Here is a 21,646-nt window from a genome sequence, read left to right as displayed (position 1 = left end):
TGGAAATTGGGAAAAATGGGGAAAAATGGGGAAATTGGGAAAAAATGAGAAATTGGGGAAAAATGGGGAAAAATGGAGAAAATTGGGAAAAATTGGGAAAAATGGAAAAAATTGGGAAAAATGGGAAAAATTGGGGAAATTGTGAATAAAGGAAAAAAAAGGGAGAAAATTGGGGAAAATGGGAAATTGGGAAAAATGGGAATAATTGGTGGAAATTGGGAAAAAATGGGGAAAATGGGGGAGAAATGGGAAAAATTGGGAAAAGTGAGAAAAATGGGGAAAAAATGGGAACAAAGGAAGTAAAAATTGGAAAAAAATTGGGGAAAAATTGGGAAAAATGAATAAAAAATGGCAAAAAATGGGGGGAAAATGGGGAAATGGGGAAAAATGGGAAATTGGGAAAATTGGAAGAAAAATGGGAAAAATAGGGAAATTGGGGAAAATGGGGAAAAATGGGAAATTAGGAAAATTTGGAATAATTGGGGGAAAATGGGGAAATTAGGGGAAAATGTGAAAAATGGGGAAATTGGGAATAAAGTAAAAATTGGGAAAAATTAATAAATGATGGGGAGAAATTGGGAAAAAGGAAATTGGGGAAATTGGGGAAAATGGGAGAAAATGGAAAAATGGGAAGAATGGGAAAAATGGGAAAATGGGGAAATTGGAGAAAATGGGAGAAAATGGGGAAATTTCGAAAATTGAGAAATTGGGAAAAAATGGGGAAAAAGGAAAAAATAGGGAAAAAATGGGAAATTGGGGGAAAATGGGGAAAATGGGAAAAAAGGAGAGAAAATTTGGGAAAATGGGAAAATTGAGAAAAATAGGGAAATTGGGAAAAAATGGGAAAATTGGGGCAAAATGGGAAATTGGGAAAAATTATGGAAAATTAGGGAAAAAGGGGAAAAATGGAAAAATGGGGAAAATTGGGAAAAATGAATAAAAAATGGGGGGAAATGGGGAAAATTGGGAAAATGGAGAAAATTGGGAATAAAGGAACAAAAAATTGGGAAGAAATTGGAGAAAAATTGGGAAAAATGAATAACAAATGGGAAAAAATGGGGGAAAATGGGGAAAAATGGGGAAATTGGGAATAAAGTAAAAATGGGGAAAAAGGAATAAAAAATGGGGAAAATTGGGAAAAATGGGAAAATTGTGGAAATTGGGAAAATGGGAAAATGGGGAAATTGGAGAATTGGGAAAAAATTAGAGAAATTGGGAAAAATGGGGAAAAATGGGAAAAATGGGAATAAAGGAAGTAAAAATTGGGAAACAATTGGGGGAAAATGAATAAAAAATTGGGAAAATATGGGGAAATTTGGGAAAATAGGGAAAATTGGGGAAAATTGGGGAAAATATGGCAAAAAATGAAAAAAATTGGGAAAAAATCGGGAAAAAATGGGGGGAAATGGGAAAAAAGGATGAAAAAATATGAAAATATGAGGGAAAATTGGGAAAAAATAAGGAGAAATTTGGGCAAAATAGGAAAATTGGGAAAAATTTAAAAAATTTGGAAAAATGGGGAAAAAATGGGGAAAATGGAGAAATTGGGGAAAATGGAAAAAATGGAAAAAATGGGGAAAAATTAGGAAAAAAGGGGGAAAATTTGGAGAAATTGGAAACATGGGGGGAAATAGGGAAAATTGGAAAAATCAGAGAAAAATGGAGAAAAAATGGGGAAAAAAGTGGAAAATTGGGAAAAAATGTGGGAAAAATTGGGAAAAATGTGGAAAAAATGGGGAAAATGGGGAGAAAAGGGGACAAATGGGAAAAAATGGGGGAAAATGGGGAAAAATGGGAAAAAAGTGGAAAAAATGGGGAAAAAAGGTGGAAAAATGAGGTTTGGGGTTACTGGTTTATACTGGGAGGGACTGGGAGGGAAAAATGGGGAAAAAAGGAGGAAAAAATGTAAAAAAAATAGCAAAAAAGGGGGAAATGGAGGAAAAAATGAGGAAAAATGGGGAAAATGAGGTTTGGATTTTAACTTTTAGCCAATTTTGGCTCATTTTTAGCTCTATTTCCCCCCCAGAATCACCTACCGGCTTTAAACCCCTAAATTTCCCTCCTCGTCCCCCTCCGCGGGTTTTAAACCCATTTTGGTGTTTTTTAAACCCAATTTGAGGTTTTTTTTACCTCAGAAAAATCCCATTTTGGGGTTTTTTTTGGGTTTATTTTCCTTCCCTACTCCAGCGCAGGCTCGGCAGGCCGCGCTAGGCCGCGTTGCCATGGCGACGCCATGGGCGGCGCCATTTTCCCTTTTCACCTCGGCCAATCAGCGCGCGGCTTTCATCCTCCAATCACCACCGCCGGGACATAGAACCCTTTTAACCAATCAGCGTCGGTGTGATATGATTGACACGGCGCTCCGCCAATGGGAGAGCGGGATGGGATGGGAGCAGCCAATGGGAGAGGAGGGAGGGCGGAGCCGGCCGCCCTGAGGAGGAGGAGGAAGGGGGAAGCTTCTGGAGCTCGCCGCCATCTTGGCCGCCGCCATCGCCGGCCCGCCGCCGCTTTCCGCCGCCGCTTTCCGCCCTTTCCTCGGCCCTTCCCGCCGCCCCGCCGCCGCCCCGGTGAGCCGCAGGGTCGCGACATGACGTCAGCGCGGCGCTGTCGCGATCGGGGCGGCGGGGGGGGGAGGGGAGGGGAGGATCGGGAGGCTGAGGGGAAAAGGCTGGGGGGGGAGGGGAGGCGGAGCCGCTAGGGGGCGCTGAGGGGCTGAGGGAGGGGGCGTGGCTTGGGCGCGGTGACGTCACTGCGCGTGGTGACGTCACGGCGGGAGGCCTCGATGGGTTAAATTGATCCCAGAAAGGAGTCAAATTCACCCCAAAAATGACCCGAAAATGACCCAAATTGACCCAAAAATGACCCAAATTCACCCAGAAGTGACTCGAAATGACTCAAATTGACCCAAAAATGACTTCAAATGACCCCAAAATGACTCGAAATGACTCAAATTGACCCAAAAATGACTCGAAACGACCCAAAAATGACCAAATTGATACTAAAATGAGTCAAATTGATACTGAAAATGACTCAAAAATGACCCAAAAATGACCGAAAATGACCCAAGTTGACCCAAATTGACCCAAAAATGACTCAAATTCCCTCAAAATGACCCAGATTGATCCGAAATGGCCCAAAAATGGCTCAAATTGACCCAAAAATGACCCAAATTGACCCAAAGTGACCCAAAAATGACCCAAAATGATCCAAAAATGACTCCAATTGGTACAAAAATGACCCAAAAATGACCCAAATTGGCCCAAAATTACTCAAAATGAGCCAAAAATTACTCAAATTGGTACAAAAGTGACCCAAAAATGACTCAAAATGACCCCAAAATGGCCCAAATTGACCCAAAATGACCCAAAAATGACCTCAGGTGAGAATTTGGGAAAAATTTGGTGAAATTTGGGTGAAAATTGGGCAAAAAAAGGCAAAAAAATGCTAAAAAACCACCAAAAAAAAAGGGGAATTTGGGGGCGTGGCTTGGCGCGCGATGACGTCATCGTTCGTTAGCGATGACGTCACTGTTATGACGTCACCGCAGGAGGATTTCCCGCCAATCCAGGGGGTTTTTCCCCCCAAAAAACAAGGAGAGGAAAAGGAGGAAATTCCCGCCGGGATGGAGGTGGGAGGAGGGAAGGAGATTCCTGACCCGGTGAGTGAGAAAAACCAAATTATTTTGGGGAATTTTGGGATTTTGGGAATTTTTGGGATTTTTGGGAATTTTTTGGGATTTTTTTGGGATTTTTTGGGGGATTTTTGGGAATTTTGGGGATTTTTTTGGAGATTTTTGGGGATTTTTAAAAAATGTTTTGTGAATTTTTCACGATTTTTTCACAATTTTTTGGGGCTTTTTTTGGGGATTTTTTGGGGATTTTTTGGGGATTTTTTTTTATTTTTGGTGAATTTTGGGGATTTTTTAAATTTTTTTGGAATTTTTGGTGAATTTTGGGGATTTTTTTGGAGATTTTTGGGGGATTTTTTGGGAATTTTTTTTTATTTTGTTGGGGATTTTTTTTGGGATTTTTTTTGGATTTTTAGGGATATTTTGGAATTTTTGAGATTTTTTGGGAGATTTTTTTGGAATTTTTTTAGGAATTTTGGGGGATTTTTTCAGGGATTTTTTGGGAATTTTTCAGGATAATTTTCAGGAATTTTTTGCAAAATTTTTGGGATTTTTTGGAGGAATTTTTTTTGGATTTTGGGAGTTTTGGGGGAATTTTTTGGGAGATTCCTGCTGGGATGGAGGTGGGAGGAAAACCAAATTATTTTGGGAATTTTTGGGGATTTTGGGGAATTTTTTGGATTTTTTGGGGGGATTTTTTGGGATTTTTAAAAAATTTTATTTTTGAATTTTTAGGGAATTTTGGGGATTTTTTGGGGAATTTTGGGGATTTATGGGGATATTTTTGGGGATTTTTTGTGAGGAATTTTTTGGGGATTTTTGGGGATTTTTTTGGATTTTTTTTTTGGAATTTTCTTAGATTTTTTTGATTTTTAGGGATTTTTTAAAATTTTTTTTTTATTTTTTGGGGAATTTTGGGGATTTTTTTTGGAGATCTTTTGGGATTTTTGGGGGATATTTTGGGATTTTTTTGGAGAATTTTTGGGAAATTTTTTTTTTTATTTTTGGGGGGTTTTTTTGGGGATTTTTTGGGTGAATTTTGGGGATTTTTTGGGATTTTTTTTTGAGATTTTTTGGGGAATTGTTTGGATTTTTGGGGATTTTTTGAAGGTTTTCGGGGATTTTTTGGGGATTTTTTTTGATTTTTGGAATTTTTTTGGGATTTCTCTGGGAACTTTTGGGGATTTTTTGGGAATATTTTTAGGAATTTTTAGGGGATTTTTTGGGAACTTTCTGGGAATTTTTTGGGGGATTTTTTTGGGATTTTTTTGGGAATTTTTGGGGGATTTTTTGGGAATCTTTGGGGTGAATTTTTTGGGTGATTTTTCTGGAACTTTCCAGGAATTTTTTGGGAATTTTTGGGGGAATTTTTTTTGAATTTTGGGGGGATTTTTTTATTTATTTTTTAAAAATTTTTGGGGGATTTTTTGGGATTTTTTTTTTATTTTTTGGGAATCTTTGGGGTAAATTTCCGAGAATTTTTTGGGGAACTTTCTGGGGAATTTTTGGGGCTTTTTTGGGGAATATTTTGGGACTCTTTGGGATGATTTTTCTGGAACTTTCTGGGATTTTTTTGGGGGATTTTTTGGGGACTTTTTTTGGGGAATTTTTCAGGACCTTTTTTTATTTTTTGGGGGATTTTTTGGGGGATTTTTCAGGATTTTTTTGGGGGATTTTTTTTTTTTTTTGGGAAATTTTCTGGGAATTTTTTGGGAATTTTTGGGGCTTTTTTTGGGAATCTTTGGGGTAAATTTGGGATGATTTTTCTGGAACTTTCTGGGAATTTTTGGGGACTTTTTTTGGGGAATTTTTCAGGACCTTTTTTTATTTTTTGGGGGATTTTTTGGGGGATTTTTCAGGATTTTTTCGGGGATTTTTTTTTTTTGGGAAATTTTCTGGGAATTTTCTGGGAATTTTTGGGGGATTTTTAGGGAATCTTTGGGGTAAATTTGGGATGATTTTTCTGGAACTTTCTGGGAATTTTGGGGACTTTTTTTGAATTTTTCAGGATCTTTTTTTATTTTGGGGAATTTTTTGGGGGATTTTTCAAGATGTTTTGGGGGATTTTTTTTTTTTTTTGGGAAATTTTCTGGGAATTTTCTGGGAATTTTTGGGGGATTTTTTGGGAATCTTTGGGATGATTTTTCTGGAACTTTCTGGGAATTTTTCTGGAACTTTCTGGGAATTTTTGGGGACTTTTTTTGGGGAATTTTTCAGGACCTTTTTTTATTTTTTGGGGGATTTTTTGGAGGATTTTTCTGGATTTTTTGGAGGAATTTTTTTTTTCTTTTGAAATTTTCTGGGAATTTTTTGGGAATTTTTGGGGCTTTTTTGGGGAATATTTTGGGAATCTTTGGGATGATTTTTCTGGAACTTTCTGGGAATTTTTGGGGACTTTTTTTGGGGAATTTTTCAGGATCTTTTTTTATTTTTTGGGGGATTTTTTGGGGGATTTTTTTTTTTTTTTTGGGAAATTTTCTGGGGATTTTCTGGGGATTTTTGGGGGATTTTTTGGGAATGTTTGGGGTAAATTTGGGATGATTTTTCTGGAATTTTCTCTCCCCTGGCAGTCCGAGGCAATGACGTCAGACGATTTCGACATTGTCATCGAGGCAATGCTGGAAGCTCCTTACAAAAAGGAGGAGGTGAGTGAGGAATTCGGGAATTTTGGGAATTGTTTCGGGAATTCTGGGGATTTTTGGGAATTTTTCAGGAATTTTGGGGATTTTTCTGGTGGATTTTGGGGATTTTTTGGCAAATTTTGGGATTTTTTGGGGGGAATTTTGGGAATTATTTTCAGAATTTTGGGATTTTTGGGAATTTTTTCGGGAATTTTGGGAATTTTTCGGGGGATTTTGGGGAACTTTGGGGATTTTTGGTTTCATTTTCCCAAATTTTAGGAAATTTTTGACTTTTTTTCCCTAAATTTTTCCAAAATTTTGGTTTTTTTTAGGCTCAACCAGGACCTTCCAAGAGTCAACCGGATCCTCCTCAGCCCCAGGTGGGATTTTGGGAATTTTCTGGGAATTTTGGGAATTTTTTGGGAAATTTTGGGAATTTTTTTGGGGAATTTTTGGGATTTTCCAGGAATTTTTTTCATTTTTGGGGAATTTTGGGAATTTTTTGGGGAATTTTTTGGGATTTTCCAGGATTTTTTTTGAGGATTTTCTGGGAATTTTGGGAATTTTCTGGGAATTTTTTTGGATTTTCCTTTGGAATTTTGGGAATTTTCCTGGAATTTTTATGGATTTTCCAGGAATTTTTGGGATTTATTTTGAATTTTGCTGGAATTTTTTGGGACTTTTTGGGGATTTTTTTGGGACTTTTTGGGAATTTTCCTTGGGAATTTTGGGACTTTTTAAAAAATTTTGAGACTTTTCCAGGAATTTTTGGGAATTTTTGTGGATTTTCTGGGATTTTTTTTTTACATATTAGGGATTTTTCCTGGAATTTTTGGGATTTTTCCTGGAATTTTGGGAATTTTTGGGACTTTTTGGGAATTTTCCTTTGGAATTTTGGGAATTTTCCTGCAATTTTAGGGATTTTCTAGGAATTCTTAAAAAATTTTCTGGGAATTTTGGGAAATTTTCTGGAATTATTTTGGATTTTCTCAGATTTTTTGAGGGTTTTTTTTTTTTTTTAATTTTTGGGAATTTTCCTTAGGAATTTTGGGGGATTTTTTTTTTAAATTTTTTTTGGGAATATTTTGGGGATTTTTCCAGAAATTTTTGGCAATTTTCTGGGAATTTTGGGAAATTTTTGGGGATTTTTGGGATTTTCTGGGAATTTTTTTTGAATTTTTGTGGATTTTCTGGGAATTTTTTGTGGGATTTTCCAGGATTTTTTGGGAAATTTTCCTGGAATTTTGGGAATTTTTGGGACTTTTTTGGACTTTGGGAATTTTGGGGAATATTTGGGAATTTTTTTTCAAATTTTGGGATTTTCTGGGAAATTTTTTTTTTTAATTTTGGGGATTTTTCACTGAATTTTTGGGAATTTTCCAGGAATTTTGGAATTTTTTTGTGGATTGTTTTTTATTTTTCTGGGAATTTTGGGAATTTTCCTGGAATTTTTTTGGTTTTCTGCGAATTTTTGGGAATTTTTGAGGAATTTTTGGGAATTTTTGAGGAATTTTTGGGAATTTTGGAGAAATTTTTGGACATTTTTCTTTGTAATTTTTGTTAATTTTCTCAGAATTTTCCAGGATTTTTCTTTTTTTGAATTTTCTGGGAATTTTGGGAATTTCCCTGCAATTTTTGGGATTTTCTGGGAATTTCTTTTTATTTCCTCAGAATTTTAGGGATTTTCTGGGAATTTTCTGGGAATTTTGGAGGAATTTTGGGAAATTTTCTGGAATTTTTTTGGATTTTCTTCGATTTTTTTTGGATTTTTCCAGAAATTTTGGGGAATTTTCTGGGAATTTGGGGAAATTTCCTGGATTTTGGGGAAATTTTGGGGGGTTTTTGGGACTTTCTGGGAATTTTCCAGGAATTTAAAAAAAAAAAATTTCCTGGAATTTTGGGGATTTTTCTGGGAATATTTTGGGGATTTTTCCAGAAATTTTTTGGAATATTTGGGGGGAATTTTGGGAATTTTCCTGCAATTTTGAGGATTTTCTGGGAATTTGTTTTATTTTCTCAGAATTTTAGGGATTTTCTGGGAATTTCAGGAAATTTTCTGGAATTCTTTTGGATTTTCCTCGATTTTTTGGGATTTTTTGGGGAATTTTTGGGAATTTTCCTTTGGAATTTTGAAAATTTTTGGAAGATTTCCAGGAATTATTGGGATTTTTTTTTTAAATTTTGCTGATTTTTCCGTGAATGTCTCAAAAAAAGCCCAAAATTTCACCCCAAAGTTCCCCAAAATCCCAAAACTTTCACCAAAAAGCCCAAAATTCCTTTAAAAATCCCAAAATTTCTCCCCAAAATTCCCAAAATCCAAACATTTTCACCAAAGATCCCAAAAATTCCTTCGAAAATCCCAGAATTTCACCTCAAAATCCCAAAATTTCTCCCCAAAATTCCTCAAAATCCCAAAATTTTACCCAAAAATTCCTTTTAAAAAAATCCCAGAAATTCCTTTAAGAAATCCCAAAAATTCTTCCAAAAATCCCAAAATTTCATCCCAAAATTCACCCAAACATCGAAATTTTCACCAAAATCCCCAAAATTCCTTCAAAAATCCCAAAATTTTGCCTCAAAATTCCCCAAAATCCCAAAATTTCCACCAAAAATCCCAAAAACTCTTCCAAAAATCCCAGAATTTTCCCCAAAATCCCAAAAATTCCTTCCAAAATCCCAAAATTTCTCCCCAAAATTCCCCAAAATCCCAAAATTTCCACCAAAAATCCCAAAAACTCTTCCAAAAATCCCAGAATTTTCCCCAAAATCCCAAAAATTCCTTCCAAAATCCCAAAATTTCTCCCCAAAATTCCCCAAAATCCCAAAATTTCCACCAAAAATCCCAAAAACTCTTCCAAAAATCCCAGAATTTTCCCCAAAATCCCAAAAATTCCTTCCAAAATCCCAAAATTTCTCCCCAAAATTCCCCAAAATCCCTAAATTTCCTCCAAAAATCCCAAAATTTTGCTTCAAAATTCCAAAAAATCCCTTTAAAAATCCCCAAAATTCCCCAAAGTCCCAAAAATTCCTCCAAAAATCCCCAAATTTCATCCCAAAAATCCCCAAAATTCCCAAATTTCGACCCAAAATTCCCAAATTTTGACCCAAAATTCCCATTTTTTTCCCCAAAGCCAAGCCAGGAGGAAGCCAAGGAGCCCAAGAAGGAGAGCAGCAGCAGGTGAGGAAATTCCGGAATTTTTTGGGAATTTCGGGAATTTTTTGGGAATTTTGGGGGGAATTTTAGGATTTTTTTTTAAATTTTGGGATACTTTTGGGGAATTTGGGGATTGTTTTGGGGGTTTTTTTGGGAATTTTGGGAATTTTTTTGGATTTTTTTTTTAATTTTAAACAAATTTTTGGAAGTTTTGGGAATTTTTTAGGGGAATTTTGGGAATTTTTGGGAAAATTTGGGAATTTTGGGGGTTTTAGGGGAATTTTTTGGGAATTTTGGGGGAATTTTGGAGTTTTTTGGGAGTTTTTGGGAATGTTTTGGGGAATTTTGGGTAAATTTTGGGTGAATTTTGGGGAATTTTGTGAATTTTTTTTGAATTTTGGGGTTTTTTGAGAATTTTTTGGGGGAAATTTTGGGGTTTTTTGGGAATTTTGGCAATTTTTTTGGGAATTTGGGGTGAATTGGATAAATTTTGGGAATTTTACATGAATTTTGGGAATTCTTGGAGAAATTTCAGGGATTTTTGGGAATTTTGGGAAATTTTGGGTTCTCTCAAATTTTGGGGTTTTCTTCCCAAATTCTCCCAAATTTTGGGGTTTTCTCCCCAAATTACCCCAAATTTCAGGGTTTTTGCCCAAATTTTCCCAATTTTTTGGTGTTTCTCCCCAAACTTTGGGTTTTCCTCCCGAATTTTTCCCAAATTTTCCCAAATTTGGGGTTTATCTTGACAAATTTTGAGTTTTTCTCCCCAAATTTTGGGGTTTTCTCCCAAATTTTTCCCAAAATTTCCCAAATTTTGGGGTTTTCTCCCAAATTTTCTTAAATTTTGGGTTTTTCTCCCCAAACTTCTTGGTTTTTTCCCCAAATTTTGAGTTTTTCTCCCAGATTTTTCCCAAATTTCCCCAAACTTTGGGTTTTTCTCCCCGAATTCTCCCAAATTTTGGGTTTTTCTCCCGAATTTTTCCCAAATTTTCCCAAATTTTTGGTTTTTCTCCCCAAACAGCAGCAGCAGGAAGAAGCGAAGTCGCAGCAGGAGCCGCGAGCACAGACACAGGTGAGAGAAATTTGGGGAAAATTTGGGGAATTTTGGGAATTTTGGTGGATTTTGGGAGCTTTTTGGGGGAATTTTGGGGAAATTTGAGGATATTTTGGGGAATTTTGGAGGAATTTTGGGGAATTTTTGAGGAATTTTGGGGAGATTTGGGGATTTTGGGGGAAATTTGGGGAATTTTTGGGGGATTTTGGGAAATTTGGGGAATTTCGGGGATTTTGGTGGATTTTGGGAGCTTTTTGGGGGAATTTTGGGGCAAATTTGGGGAAATTTGAGGATTTTTGAGGGAATTTTGGGGAATTTTGGAGGAATTTTGGGGATTTGGGGAATTTTTAGGGGAATTTTGGGTGAAATTTGGGGATTTTTGGGGGATTTTTGGCTGAAATTTGGGGATTTTTTTGGATTTTGGGTGGAAATCCTTAGATTTTGGGCTGAAAATTTGGGGATTTTGGGTGAAATTTGGGGATTTTGGACTAAAATTTTAGGATTATTTGGGATTTTGGTTGAAATCCTGGAATTTTGGACTGAAATTTGGAGATTTTGGGTTGAAATTTTCATGTTTTGGGGCAAAATTTCGGGATTTCTTGGGATTTTGGGCTCAAATTTCCAGATTTTGGGCTGAAATTTTGGGATTTTTCTGGATTTTTGTCTGAAATTTGTGCATTTTGGGCCAAAATTGACCAAATTTCACCCAAATTTTTGCCATTTTTTGCTACTTTGTCCAATTTTTTTTGGGTTTTTTTTGAATCTGACAAATTTTGGGTCGAAATTTCCAAATTTTGGGTCAAATTTTGGGAGTTTTGCTTTTTCCAGCCGTGACAGGGAGCGCCGCAGCCGCTAATTTGGGCTGAAATTTGGGGATTTTGGGCTGAAATTTGGGGATTTTGGGCTTAAATTTGGGGATTTCTTAGAATTTGGGTTGAAATCTTGAGATTTTGGGCTGAAATTTGGGGATTTTTTGGGAATTTTGGGCTGAAATTTGGGGATTTTGGGCTGAAATTTGGGGATTTTTTGGGGATTTTGGTTGAAATTTGGGGATTTTGGGCTGAAATTTGGGGATTTTGGGTAGAAATTCTTGGATTTTGGGCTGAAATTTGGGCATTTTGGGTTGAAATTTTTGGATTTTGGGCCAAAATTGACCAAATTACACCAAATTTTTCACAATTTTTCACTACTTTGGTCAATTTTCTTCGCGGTTTTTTTGACTCCCCCAAATTTTGGGCTGAAATTTCCAAATTTTGGGTCAAATTTCCCAAATTCTGTCTCCTTTAGCTGAGATTTGGATCGCCACAGCCGCTAATTTGGGCTAGAATTGGTCATTTTTGGCTGAAATTTGGGGATTTTGGGTAGAAATTCTTGGATTTTGGGCTGAAATTTGGGGATTTTTTGGGAATTTTGGGCTGAAATTCACACATTTTGGGCCAAAATTGACCAAATTACACCAAATTTTTCACAATTTTTCGCTACTTTGGTCGATTTTCTTCGCGGTTTTTTTGACTCCCCCAAATTTCGGGTCGAAATTTCTAAATTTTGGGTCAAATTTCCCAAATTCTGTCTCCTTCAGCCGAGACCGGGATCGTCGCCGCCGCAGCCGCAGCTGCTAATTTGGGCTCAAATTTGGGGATTTTGGGTTGAAATTTGGGGATTTTGGGCTGAAATTTTGAGCTTTTGGGCTAAAATTTGGGGATTTTGGGTTGAAATTTGGGGATTTTGGGTTGAAATTTGGGGATTTATCGGGATTTTTGGTGGAAATCCTTAGATTTTGGGTTGAAATTTGGGGATTTTGGGCTGAAATTTGGGCATTTTGGGCAGAAATTTTTGGATTTTGGGCTGAAATTTGGGCATTTTGGGCTGAAATTCCTCATTTTTCAGCGATTTTTTCGCCATTTTTCGCTACTTTGGTCGATTTTCTTCCCGTTTTTTTTGACTCCCCCAAATTTCGGGCTGAAATTTCCAAATTTTGGGTCAAATTTTGGGAATTCTGTCTCCTTCAGCCGGGACAGGGAGCGTCGCCGCCGCAGCCGCAGCCGCAGCCGCCGCAGTCGCCATCGCAGCCGCAGCAGGGAGAGGAGGAGGAGCCGCAGCAGGGAGAGGAGGAGCAGAGAGGAGAGGAGCAGGTTTGGGGAATTTTGGGGAGAAAAACTCGGAATTTGGGAAAATTTGGGGAAAAAAGGAAAAAAAATGGAGTTTTTCGGTGAAAAAATGGAGTTTTTAGGTGAAAAAATGGAGATTTTGAGGCAAAAAATGTGATTTTTAGGAGGAAAAATGAGAAAAAAAATTGAATTTTTGGAGGTTAAAGGGAGAAAAAATTGGTTTTTGAGAAAAAGTGGAATTTTTGGGAGAAAAAGTGGAATTTTTGGGAGAAAAAATGGGATTTTGGGTGAAAAAATGGGATTTTTGGGGGAAGAAATGGAGTTTTTGTGAGCAGAGCAGGGAGAGGAGGAGCAGAGAGGAGAGGAGCAGGTTTGGGCAGAAAAACACGGAATTTGGGAAAAATGGAAAAAAAATGGGAATTTTGGGGAAAAAAATGGAGTTTTTGGGTGAAAAAATGGAGATTTTAAGGCAAAAAATGTGATTTTTAGGAGGAAAAATGAGAAAAAATTGGATTATTTCTGGAAAAATGGATTTTTTGGGGTGAAAAAGCAGGAATTTGGGAAAATTCCTGGAGAAAAATGGGAATTCTAGGAGAAAATGGAAAAGAAAAAAAGTTTTTGGCTGAAAAAATGTGATTTTTGTGAGCAGAGCAGGGAGAGGAGGAGCAGAGAGGAGAGGAGCAGGTTTGGGGAGAAAAACCCAGAATTTGGGAAAATTTGGGATTTTTGGGAGAAAAAATGGAGGTTTTAGGTGAAAAAACGGAGATTTTAGGGGGAAAAATGGAGATTTTAGGGGGAAAAATGTGATTTTTGAGAGGGAAAATGAGAAAAAAATTGAATTTTTGGAGGAAAAATGGAGAAAAAAATTGGTTTTTTGAGAAAAAGTGGAAATTTTGGGAGAAAAAATGCAGTTTTTAGGAGGAAAAATGGAGAAAAATGGGATTTTTGGGTGGAAAAATGTGATTTTTGTGAGCAGAGCAGGGAGAGGAGCAGGTTTGGGGAATTTTGGGAGAAAAAATGGGAATTTGGGAAAATTTGGGGAGAAAATGGAAAAAAATGGGAATTTTGGGGGAAAAATGGAGTTTTTAGGGGGAAAAAATAGAAAAAAAAATTGAATTTTTGGAGGAAAAATGGGATTTTTAGGAGGAAAAATGGAGAAAAAAAGGATTTTTTAGTAAAAAAAATGTGGTTTTTGGGAGGAAAAAAATGAAAAAAAATTGAATTTTTGGAGGAAAAAAATCAAAATGGGAATTTTGGGGAAAAATGGAGATTTTAGATAAAAAAGAATTTTTAAGGGAAAAAATGTGACTTTTGGGAGGAAAAATGAGAAAAAAATAGAATTTTTGCAGAAAAAATTGGATTATTTAAAGGAAAATGCAGAATTTTGGGAAAACAACTTGAAATTCCTGGAAAACTTTTGGAATTTTGGGGATTTTCCTGATTTTTTTTGGGATTTTTTTCCCGCTGGGAAAAAAATGGAATTTTTGGGGAAAAAAAAAGGAATTATTTTGGGAAAAATGGAATATTTTTGAAAAATGGAATTTTTTTGGAAAAATTGAATATTTTAAAAAATGGAAACTTTTGGGTGAAAAATAGAATATTTTTGGGAAAAAGCTGATTTTGGGATTAAAAATGGAATTTTGGGGAAAAATTGAATTTTGGGGGAAAAATGCATTTTGGGGTTAAAAAGGAATTTTTTGGGGAAAAAAAATAGGAATTTTTTGGGAAAAAGCGGAATTCTGGGAAAAACCCTGAAATTCCTAAAAAAACTTGGAATTTTGGGGATTTTATTGATTTTTTTGGGATTTTTTTCCCCCCCAGGGAAAAAAGTTTTGGGGTAAAAAAATGGAATTTTTTTTGGAAAAAAAATGGAATATTTTGGGGAAAAATGGAAAATTTTGGGGAAAATGGAATTTTTTGGGGAAAATTGGAATTTTTGGGAAAATTGATCTTTTGGGTTAAAAGGGAATTTTTGGGGAAAAAAATTGGTTTTTTGGGGTTAAAAAATAGATTTTTTGGGGTAAAAAAAAGGATTTTTTTTTGGGGAAAAAAATAGGAATTACTGGGAAAAAATAGGAATTTTGGGAAAAAACTTGAAATTCCTAAAAAACTTTGGAATTTTTGGGATTTTCCTGATTTTTTTGGGTTTTTTTCCCCTCAGGCGTCGCTTTGGTCACAGCAAAAGTCCTTTGTATCGAGAGAAGAGTCCTGGGAGGTGAGAAATGGGGAAAAAAATGGGAATTTTGGGGAAAAAATGGGAATTTTGGGGAAAAACGGGAATTATTTGGGGAAAAAATGGGAATTTGGGAAGAAATTTGGGAGAAAAATTGGGAATTTTGGGAAAAAAATAGGGATTTTGGGGGAAAAATTTGGATTTTTTAAGGGAAAAATGGGAATTTTTGGGGAAAAAATAAAATTTTTAAAGGGAAAAAATGGGAATTTGGGGGAAAATGGGGATTTTGGGGAAAAAATGGGAATTATTTGGGGAAAAAATGGGAATTTGGGAGGAAATTTGGGAAATTTTGGGGAAAAATTGGGATTTTTAAGGGGAAAATTTGGATTTTTTGAGGGAGAAATCTGGGGATTTGGGAGGAAAATTGGGAATTTTGGGGAAAAAATGGGAATTATTTGGGGAAAAAATGGGAATTTGGGAAGAAATTTGGAGAAAATTTGGGATTTCTTGGGAAAAAATGGGAATTTTGGGAAAAATATTGGGAAAAAAATGGGAATTTTGGGGAAAAAAAGGGAATTTTGGGAAAAAATGGGAATTTTGGGAAGAAATTTGGGGGAAAAAATGGAATTTTTGGGGAAAAATGGGAAATTTTGGGGGAAATTTGGGAATTTTGGGAGGAAATTTGGTGGAAAAATGGGAATTTTTGGGGAAAAAAGGAATTTTTAAGGGAAAAATGTGGATTTTTAAAGGGAAAAATTGGGATTTTTTTGAGAGAAAAATGGGAATTTTTGGGGAGGAAATTTTGGGGAAAAATGGGATTTTGGGGGAAAAAATGGGAATTTTGGGGGAAAATTGAGATTTTTAAGGGAAAAAAATGGTAATTTTGGGGTAAAAATTTTGATTTTTAAAAGTAAAAAAATCAGAATTTTTTAAGGGAAAAATTTGGGTATTTTGGGAGAAAAATGGGAATTTTGGGGGAAAATTGGAGTTTTTAAAGAAAAAAATTGGAATTTTTAAAGGGGAAAATTTGGATTTTTTTAAAGGGAAATTGTGGATTTTTAGGGGGAAAAAATGGGAATTTTGGGGGGAAAATTGGGATTTTTTTGAGGGAAAATTTGGGGATTTGGGAGAAAAATGGGAATTTTGGGGAAAAAATGGACTTTTTAAGGGGAAAATTTTCCCCATTTTTCGCTCGATTTTCGCGCTTTTTTTTCTGGAATTTTCCAGAATTTTCCGAAATTTCCCAAAATTCGGGAATTTCCTCATTCCAGGGAATATTTTAACTCCATTTTGGGTCTTTTCAGCTCCATTTTGGGTCAATTTTGAGCCATTTTAGGTCTAATTTTCGCCACTTCTATTCGATTTCCTCACCGTTTTTGGGGATTTTTTTCTGGAATTTTCCGGAATTTTCTTAGATTTTCCCGGAATTTCCCAAAATTTGGGAATTCTGTCATTCCAGGGAATATTTCAACTCCATTTTGGGTCTGATTTGAGCCATTTTTGAGCCAATTTTGAGCAAATTTAGGCCAATTTTTACCGTTTTTTGCTTGATTTTCGCACGGATTTTTCCGTAATTTTCCGGAATTTCCTGGAAATTCCCAGAATTTCAGGAATTCTGTCATTCCAGGGATTATTTCAACTCCATTTTGGGTTTCATTAGCTCAATTTTGGGTTGAATTTGAGCCATTTTGGGTCGATTTTTGCTCATTTTCGCCTGATTTTTGCGCCGTTTTTTCCGGAATTTTCCGGATTTTTTCCGGATTTTTCCGGAATTTCCCAAAATTCGGGAATTCTGTCATTGCAGAAAATATTTTAACTCCATTTTGGGTCTTTTTAGCTCCATTTTGGGTCAATTTTGAGCCTTTTTGGGTCCATTTTCGATGATTTTGGGTCAATTTTCGCGCGGATTTTTCCGGAATTTTCAGGATTTTTCCGGAATTTCCCAAAATTTGGGAATTCTGTGATCCCAAGATTCCCTTTTGGGTCTTTTTAGCTCCATTTTGGGTCGAATTTCAGTCGTTTTGGGTCCATTTTTTTGCTATTTTTGCCGTTTTTCGCCCGATTTTCGCGCGGATTTTTCCGGAATTTTCCGGAAATTCCCCAAATTTCCGGAATTTTCCATCCCAGGGAGCCTCTGGGGTCGCTGAGCCCCGAGGAGAGGGACGCCAGGACAGTTTGGGGATATTTTGGGTCAATTTTGAGCCTTTTTGGGTCTAATTTTTGCACCAATTTTTGGAATTTTTTCCCGGAATTTCCCGGAAATTTCTGGAATTTTCCGGAATTTTCCAGAATTTTCCAGAGTTCTGGAATTTCTTGATTCCAGTGGTTATTTCAGCTCCATTTCGGGGCAATTTTGATCCATTTTTGGGTTGATTTTCGCTCATTTTGTGTCAATTTTCGCCATTTTTCGCTCTATTTTCACGCCGTTTTTTCCAGAATTTTCTGGATTTTTCTGGAATTTCCCAAAATTTGGGACTTTTCTCATTCCAGGGAATATCTTAACTCCAGTTTGGCTCTTTTCAGCTCCATTTTTTGGTGGTTTTGGGTCGATTTTCGCTCGATTTTCGCTGTTTTTCGCCCGATTTTCGCGCCGTTTTTTCCGGAATTTTCCGGAATTTCCCGGAATTTTCCAAAATTTGGGAATTTCCTCATTCCAGGGAGCCGCTGGGGTCGCTGAGCCCCGAGGAGAGGGACGCCAGGACGGTGTTCTGCATGCAGCTCGCCGCCAGGATCCGACCAAGAGACCTCGAGGATTTCTTCTCCGCCGTGGGAAAGGTGGGAAAATTCCGGAAAATTCCGGAAAATTCCGGGAAATTCTGGGAAATTCCGGAAAATTCCAGAAAATTCCGGAAAATTCCGGGAAATTCCGGAAAATTCCGGGAAATTTTGGGGAATTTTGGGGAATTTTGGGGTTTTCGGGTCGAAATGTGGGGTTGGGGTTGGAAAAAAACCCCCAAAAAATCGATGAAAAATCATCAAAAAAGCAAAAAAAAAAATTTCTCCAAAAAATCCTCGAAAATAACCGAAAACGTCATTTAAGAAAAAAATTTTAAAATCCGCTAAAAGTCTTGAAAAAATGCCGAAAAATTGTTAAAAACGGTAAAAAGTCCTTCGAAAATCCTCCAAAAAATAGAAGAAAACCATAAAAAAAAACCCCAAAAAAATCAAAACTCCCCAGAAAAAATAATCAGAAAATTCTCCGAAAGTAAAATTCCAAAAAAAAAATCATTTAAAATCCCAAAAAAAAAATCATGAGAAATCTTCCAAAAATCCCCAGAAAATCCTAAAAGAGCCAAAAACAACTCCACAAAAATTCCTAAAAAATTATGGAAAAAGTGATCCAAAAAAATCCCAAAAAATTCCCAAAAAACCCCCAAAATTCCCAATTTTTCTCTCTCCCCAGGTCTGTGACGTTCAGATCATCTCGGACAGGAATTCCTGTCGCTCTAAAAACATCCAAAATTCCCTCAAAAATTAAAGAAAAGCTTCCAAAAATAAATCCCAGAAAATAATTTAAAAATCTCCAAAAAATCGTCAAAAAATCTCTAAAAAACCATTTAAAAAATCTCCAAAAAATAAAAAAAAAAATCAAGAAAAAATGCCAAAAAATTCAAATAAAACAGAAAAAAAAAAAGCCAAAAAAATCAGAAAAAAATTATGAAAAAATGCCAAAAAATCCGAAAAAAATCAGAAAAAATGTAAAAAAAATGCCAAAAAAAGTCAGAAAAAATCCCTAAAAAATCGCCAAAAAATTGAAAAAAAAAATCAGAAAAAATGCAAAAAAACGCCAAAAAAAGTCACAAAAAAATCCCTAAAAAATCACAAAAAAATTGAAAAAAAAATCAGAAAAAAATGCCAAAAAAAATCACAAAAAAAATCAGAAAAAACCCAAAAAAATCACCAAAAAATGCCCAAAAAATCAGAAAAAATCCCCAAAAAATGCCAAAAAAAAAAGGAAAAAAATCCCCAAAACCTCTTAAAAAATCCCAAAAAATTCCAAAAAAATCCCAAAAAACCCAAATTTCCCCCAATTTTTCCCTGGCAGATCCAAGACGTCCGGATCATCTTGGACAGGAATTCCCAACAAAAATCAGGAAAAAAACCCCAAAAAAAAAAATTCCAAGAAAATCCGCAAAAAATTGGGAAAAAAATTAAAAAATCAGATAAAAATGCCAAAAAAATCAGAAAATGATGGAAAATAATCACCAAAAAATGGCCAAAAAGTCGGGAAAAAAAATCGAAAAAAATGACAAAGAAATGCCAAAAAAATCAGAGAAAAAACCAAAAAAAATCACCAAAAATGCAAAAAAATCAGGAAAAAATGGAAAAAAGTCTGAAAAAAATGAGAAAAAAATCTGAAAAAAATTTAAAAAAACAAAACAAAAAAAAATCATAAAAAAGCCAAAAAAAATCAGAAAAATAATGAAAAAACCCAAACCTGAAAATTGAAAAAGAAAATAGAAAAAAAAAAGCCAAAATCAGAAAAAGTGGAAGAAAATCTCTTAAAAATGCCCCAAAAATCCAACAAAAATTTTAAAAAATCACAAAAAAATCACGAAAAAATTGACCCAAAATCAAAAAAAAAAGCCCAAAAAATGGAAAAAAATCACCAAAAAATGCCCAAAAAATCAGAAAAAATCTCCAAAAAATCACAAAAAAATTCCAAAAAAATCCCAAAAAACCCCCAAACATTCCCAAATTCTCTCTCCCTGGCAGGTCCGAGACGTTCAGATCATCTCGGACAGGAATTCCTGTTGCTCCAAGAGAATCCAAAATTCCCTCAAAAATAATAAAAGCTCCCCAAAAATAAATTGTAAAAAAAGTCATTTAAAAAATCCCCAAAAAAATCTTTTAAAAAATTCCAAAAACTAAAAAAAAATTATGAAGAAATGCCAAAAAAAAGAGAAAAAAACCCCCAAAAAATCAGAAAAAAATCGCAAAAAATCACCAAAAAAACCCAAACAAATCGGAAAAAAATCAGAAAAAATGACAAAAAAAATGCCCCAAAAAACTCGAAAAAAGTTCCAAAAAAATGCCAAAAAATCCCCCAGAAAATGGAAAAAAATCCCAAAAATATGCCCAAAAAAAATCACAAAAAAAAGCCAAAAAATCCCCCAAAAATTCCCAAAAAATTCCTAAAAATCCCCCAAAATTCTCAATTTCTCTCCTGTCAGATCCATGAAAAAAATCAGAAAAAAATCACTAAAAAATGCCAAAAAATGCCCAAAAAATCATTAAAAATCCCAAAAAAATCAGAAAAAATCACTAAAAAATCACCAAAAAATGCCCAAAAAAATCGAAAAAAATCTCCAAAAAATCAGAAAAAGTCACTAAAAAAAGCCAAAAAATACCAAAAAAATCATAAAAAATCCCAAAAAAAATCCCCCAAAAAAGCCAAAAAAATTCAGACAAAAATCACCAAAAAATGCTCAAAAAATAAGAAAAAAAGAAACAAATGCCCAAAAAATGCCCAAAAAATGCTCAAAAAATGCCAAAAAAAAAGCCAAAAAAATCAGAAAAAATGGAAAAAAAAATCCCCGAAATCTCAAAAAAAAAGCCAAAAATTCCCAAAAAATTCCCAAAAAATCCCCAAAATCCTAATTTTTCTCTCTCCCAGGTCCGTGACGTTCGGATCATCTCGGACAGGAATTCCCGTCGCTCCAAGGGAATTGCTTACGTGGAATTCTGTGAGATCCAATCCGTTCCTTTGGCCATTGGCCTGACAGGCCAGCGCCTGCTGGGCGTGCCCATCATCGTCCAGGCGTCCCAGGTGAGACTTCCGGGAATTTTGGGAATTTTTTGGGAATTTTTTGGGAATTTTTTGGGAATTTTTTGGGATTTTTTTCGATTTTTTTTGGATTTTTTTCAATTTTTTCGGATTTTTTTCAAATTTTCTCACATTGCAAGTGGTGCCAATCATCGTCCAGGCCTCACAGGTGAGATTTCCGGGAATTTTTGGGAATTTTTTGGGAATTTTTTGGGAATTTTTCCGATTTTTTTTGGAATTTTTTTGGAATTTTTTCGATTTTTTTGGTGATTTTTTACGATTTTTTGGGAGTTTTTTGGAAGTTTTCCTAATCCCTGAATGGTGCCCATCATCGTCCAGGCATCACAGGTGAGTTGGGGAATTTTTGGGAATTTTTTTGGGAATTTTTTGGGAATTTTTTGGGAATTTTTCCGATTTTTTTGGAATTTTTTTGGATTTTTTTGTGATTTTTTTCGATTTTTTTGTGATTTTTTGGAATTTTTTTCAAACCTTTGTAAATTCCAAATGGAGCCCATCATCATCCAGGCATCTCAGGTGAGCTTTCCAGGAATTTGGGGAATTTTTTGGGAATTTTTTGGGAATTTTTGGGAATTTTTTCGATTTTTTTTGGATTTTTTTTCGATTTTTTTCAATTTTTTGGTGATTTTTTTGGGTTTTTTTTGATTTTTCCCAAATTCTAAATGGAGCCAATCATCATCCAGGCCTCCCAGGTGAGATTTCCAGGCTTTTTGGGAATTTTGGGAATTTTTTGGGAATTTTTCCGATTTTTTTAAATTTTTTTTTTATTTTTTTTCGATTTTTTAGGGGTTTTTTTGAATTTTTTTCAATTTTTTGGGATTTTTCCCGAATTTTCTCAAATTCCAGGTGGTGCCAATCATCGTCCAGGCATCCCAGGTGAGACTTCCGGGGATTTGGGGGATTTTGGGAATTTTTCGGGAATTTTTTCGATTTTTTTTTGATTTTTTTTTGGAATTTTTTAACTTTTTTTTTTTAATTTTTTGGGATTTTTTTCGGATTTTTTCGATTTTTTCGATTTTTTTCCGGAATTTTTTCCAAGTTTTTTATGTTTTTTGGGACGTTTCAGGACCTTTAGAGAAACCAGTTGGGATTTTTAGGATTTTTGGGAATTTTTTGGGTCTAT

At 35.3% G+C, this 21,646-nt stretch overlaps 1 protein-coding gene across 4 annotated transcripts in view; it reads left to right on the top strand.

The window, feature by feature from the left end:
• Positions 1-2,417: 2,417 nt before the first annotated feature.
• The window catches only part of RBM23 (RNA binding motif protein 23), a 32,497-nt gene continuing 13,268 nt past the window's right edge, over positions 2,418-21,646 (top strand). For 2 of the 4 annotated variants that reach the window (XM_085044421.1, XM_085044423.1), the window contains exons 1-10: positions 2,418-2,567; positions 3,548-3,658; positions 6,199-6,273; positions 6,582-6,629; positions 9,381-9,427; positions 10,428-10,475; positions 12,467-12,589; positions 14,727-14,780; positions 17,396-17,513; positions 20,356-20,508. In XM_085044421.1, coding sequence (XP_084900547.1) covers positions 3,623-3,658; positions 6,199-6,273; positions 6,582-6,629; positions 9,381-9,427; positions 10,428-10,475; positions 12,467-12,589; positions 14,727-14,780; positions 17,396-17,513; positions 20,356-20,508 — 702 coding nt within the window. In that variant the 5' untranslated portion in view covers positions 2,418-2,567; positions 3,548-3,622. Of the gene's footprint in view, positions 2,568-3,547; positions 3,659-6,198; positions 6,274-6,581; positions 6,630-9,380; positions 9,428-10,424; positions 10,476-12,466; positions 12,590-14,726; positions 14,781-17,395; positions 17,514-20,355; positions 20,509-21,646 lie in introns of all 4 variants that reach the window. The other 2 variants (XM_085044419.1, XM_085044420.1) reach the window with 1 other exon arrangement.

The sequence above is a fragment of the Lichenostomus cassidix genome, unplaced genomic scaffold (genome assembly GCF_008360975.1).
Source record: "Lichenostomus cassidix isolate B80296 unplaced genomic scaffold, HeHo_3.0 HiC_scaffold_36, whole genome shotgun sequence".
In the NCBI taxonomy this organism is placed as follows: domain Eukaryota; kingdom Metazoa; phylum Chordata; class Aves; order Passeriformes; family Meliphagidae; genus Lichenostomus; species Lichenostomus cassidix.
The sequence above is the reverse complement of the archived record's forward strand: the minus strand, read 5'-3'. Positions and strand labels throughout refer to the sequence as shown.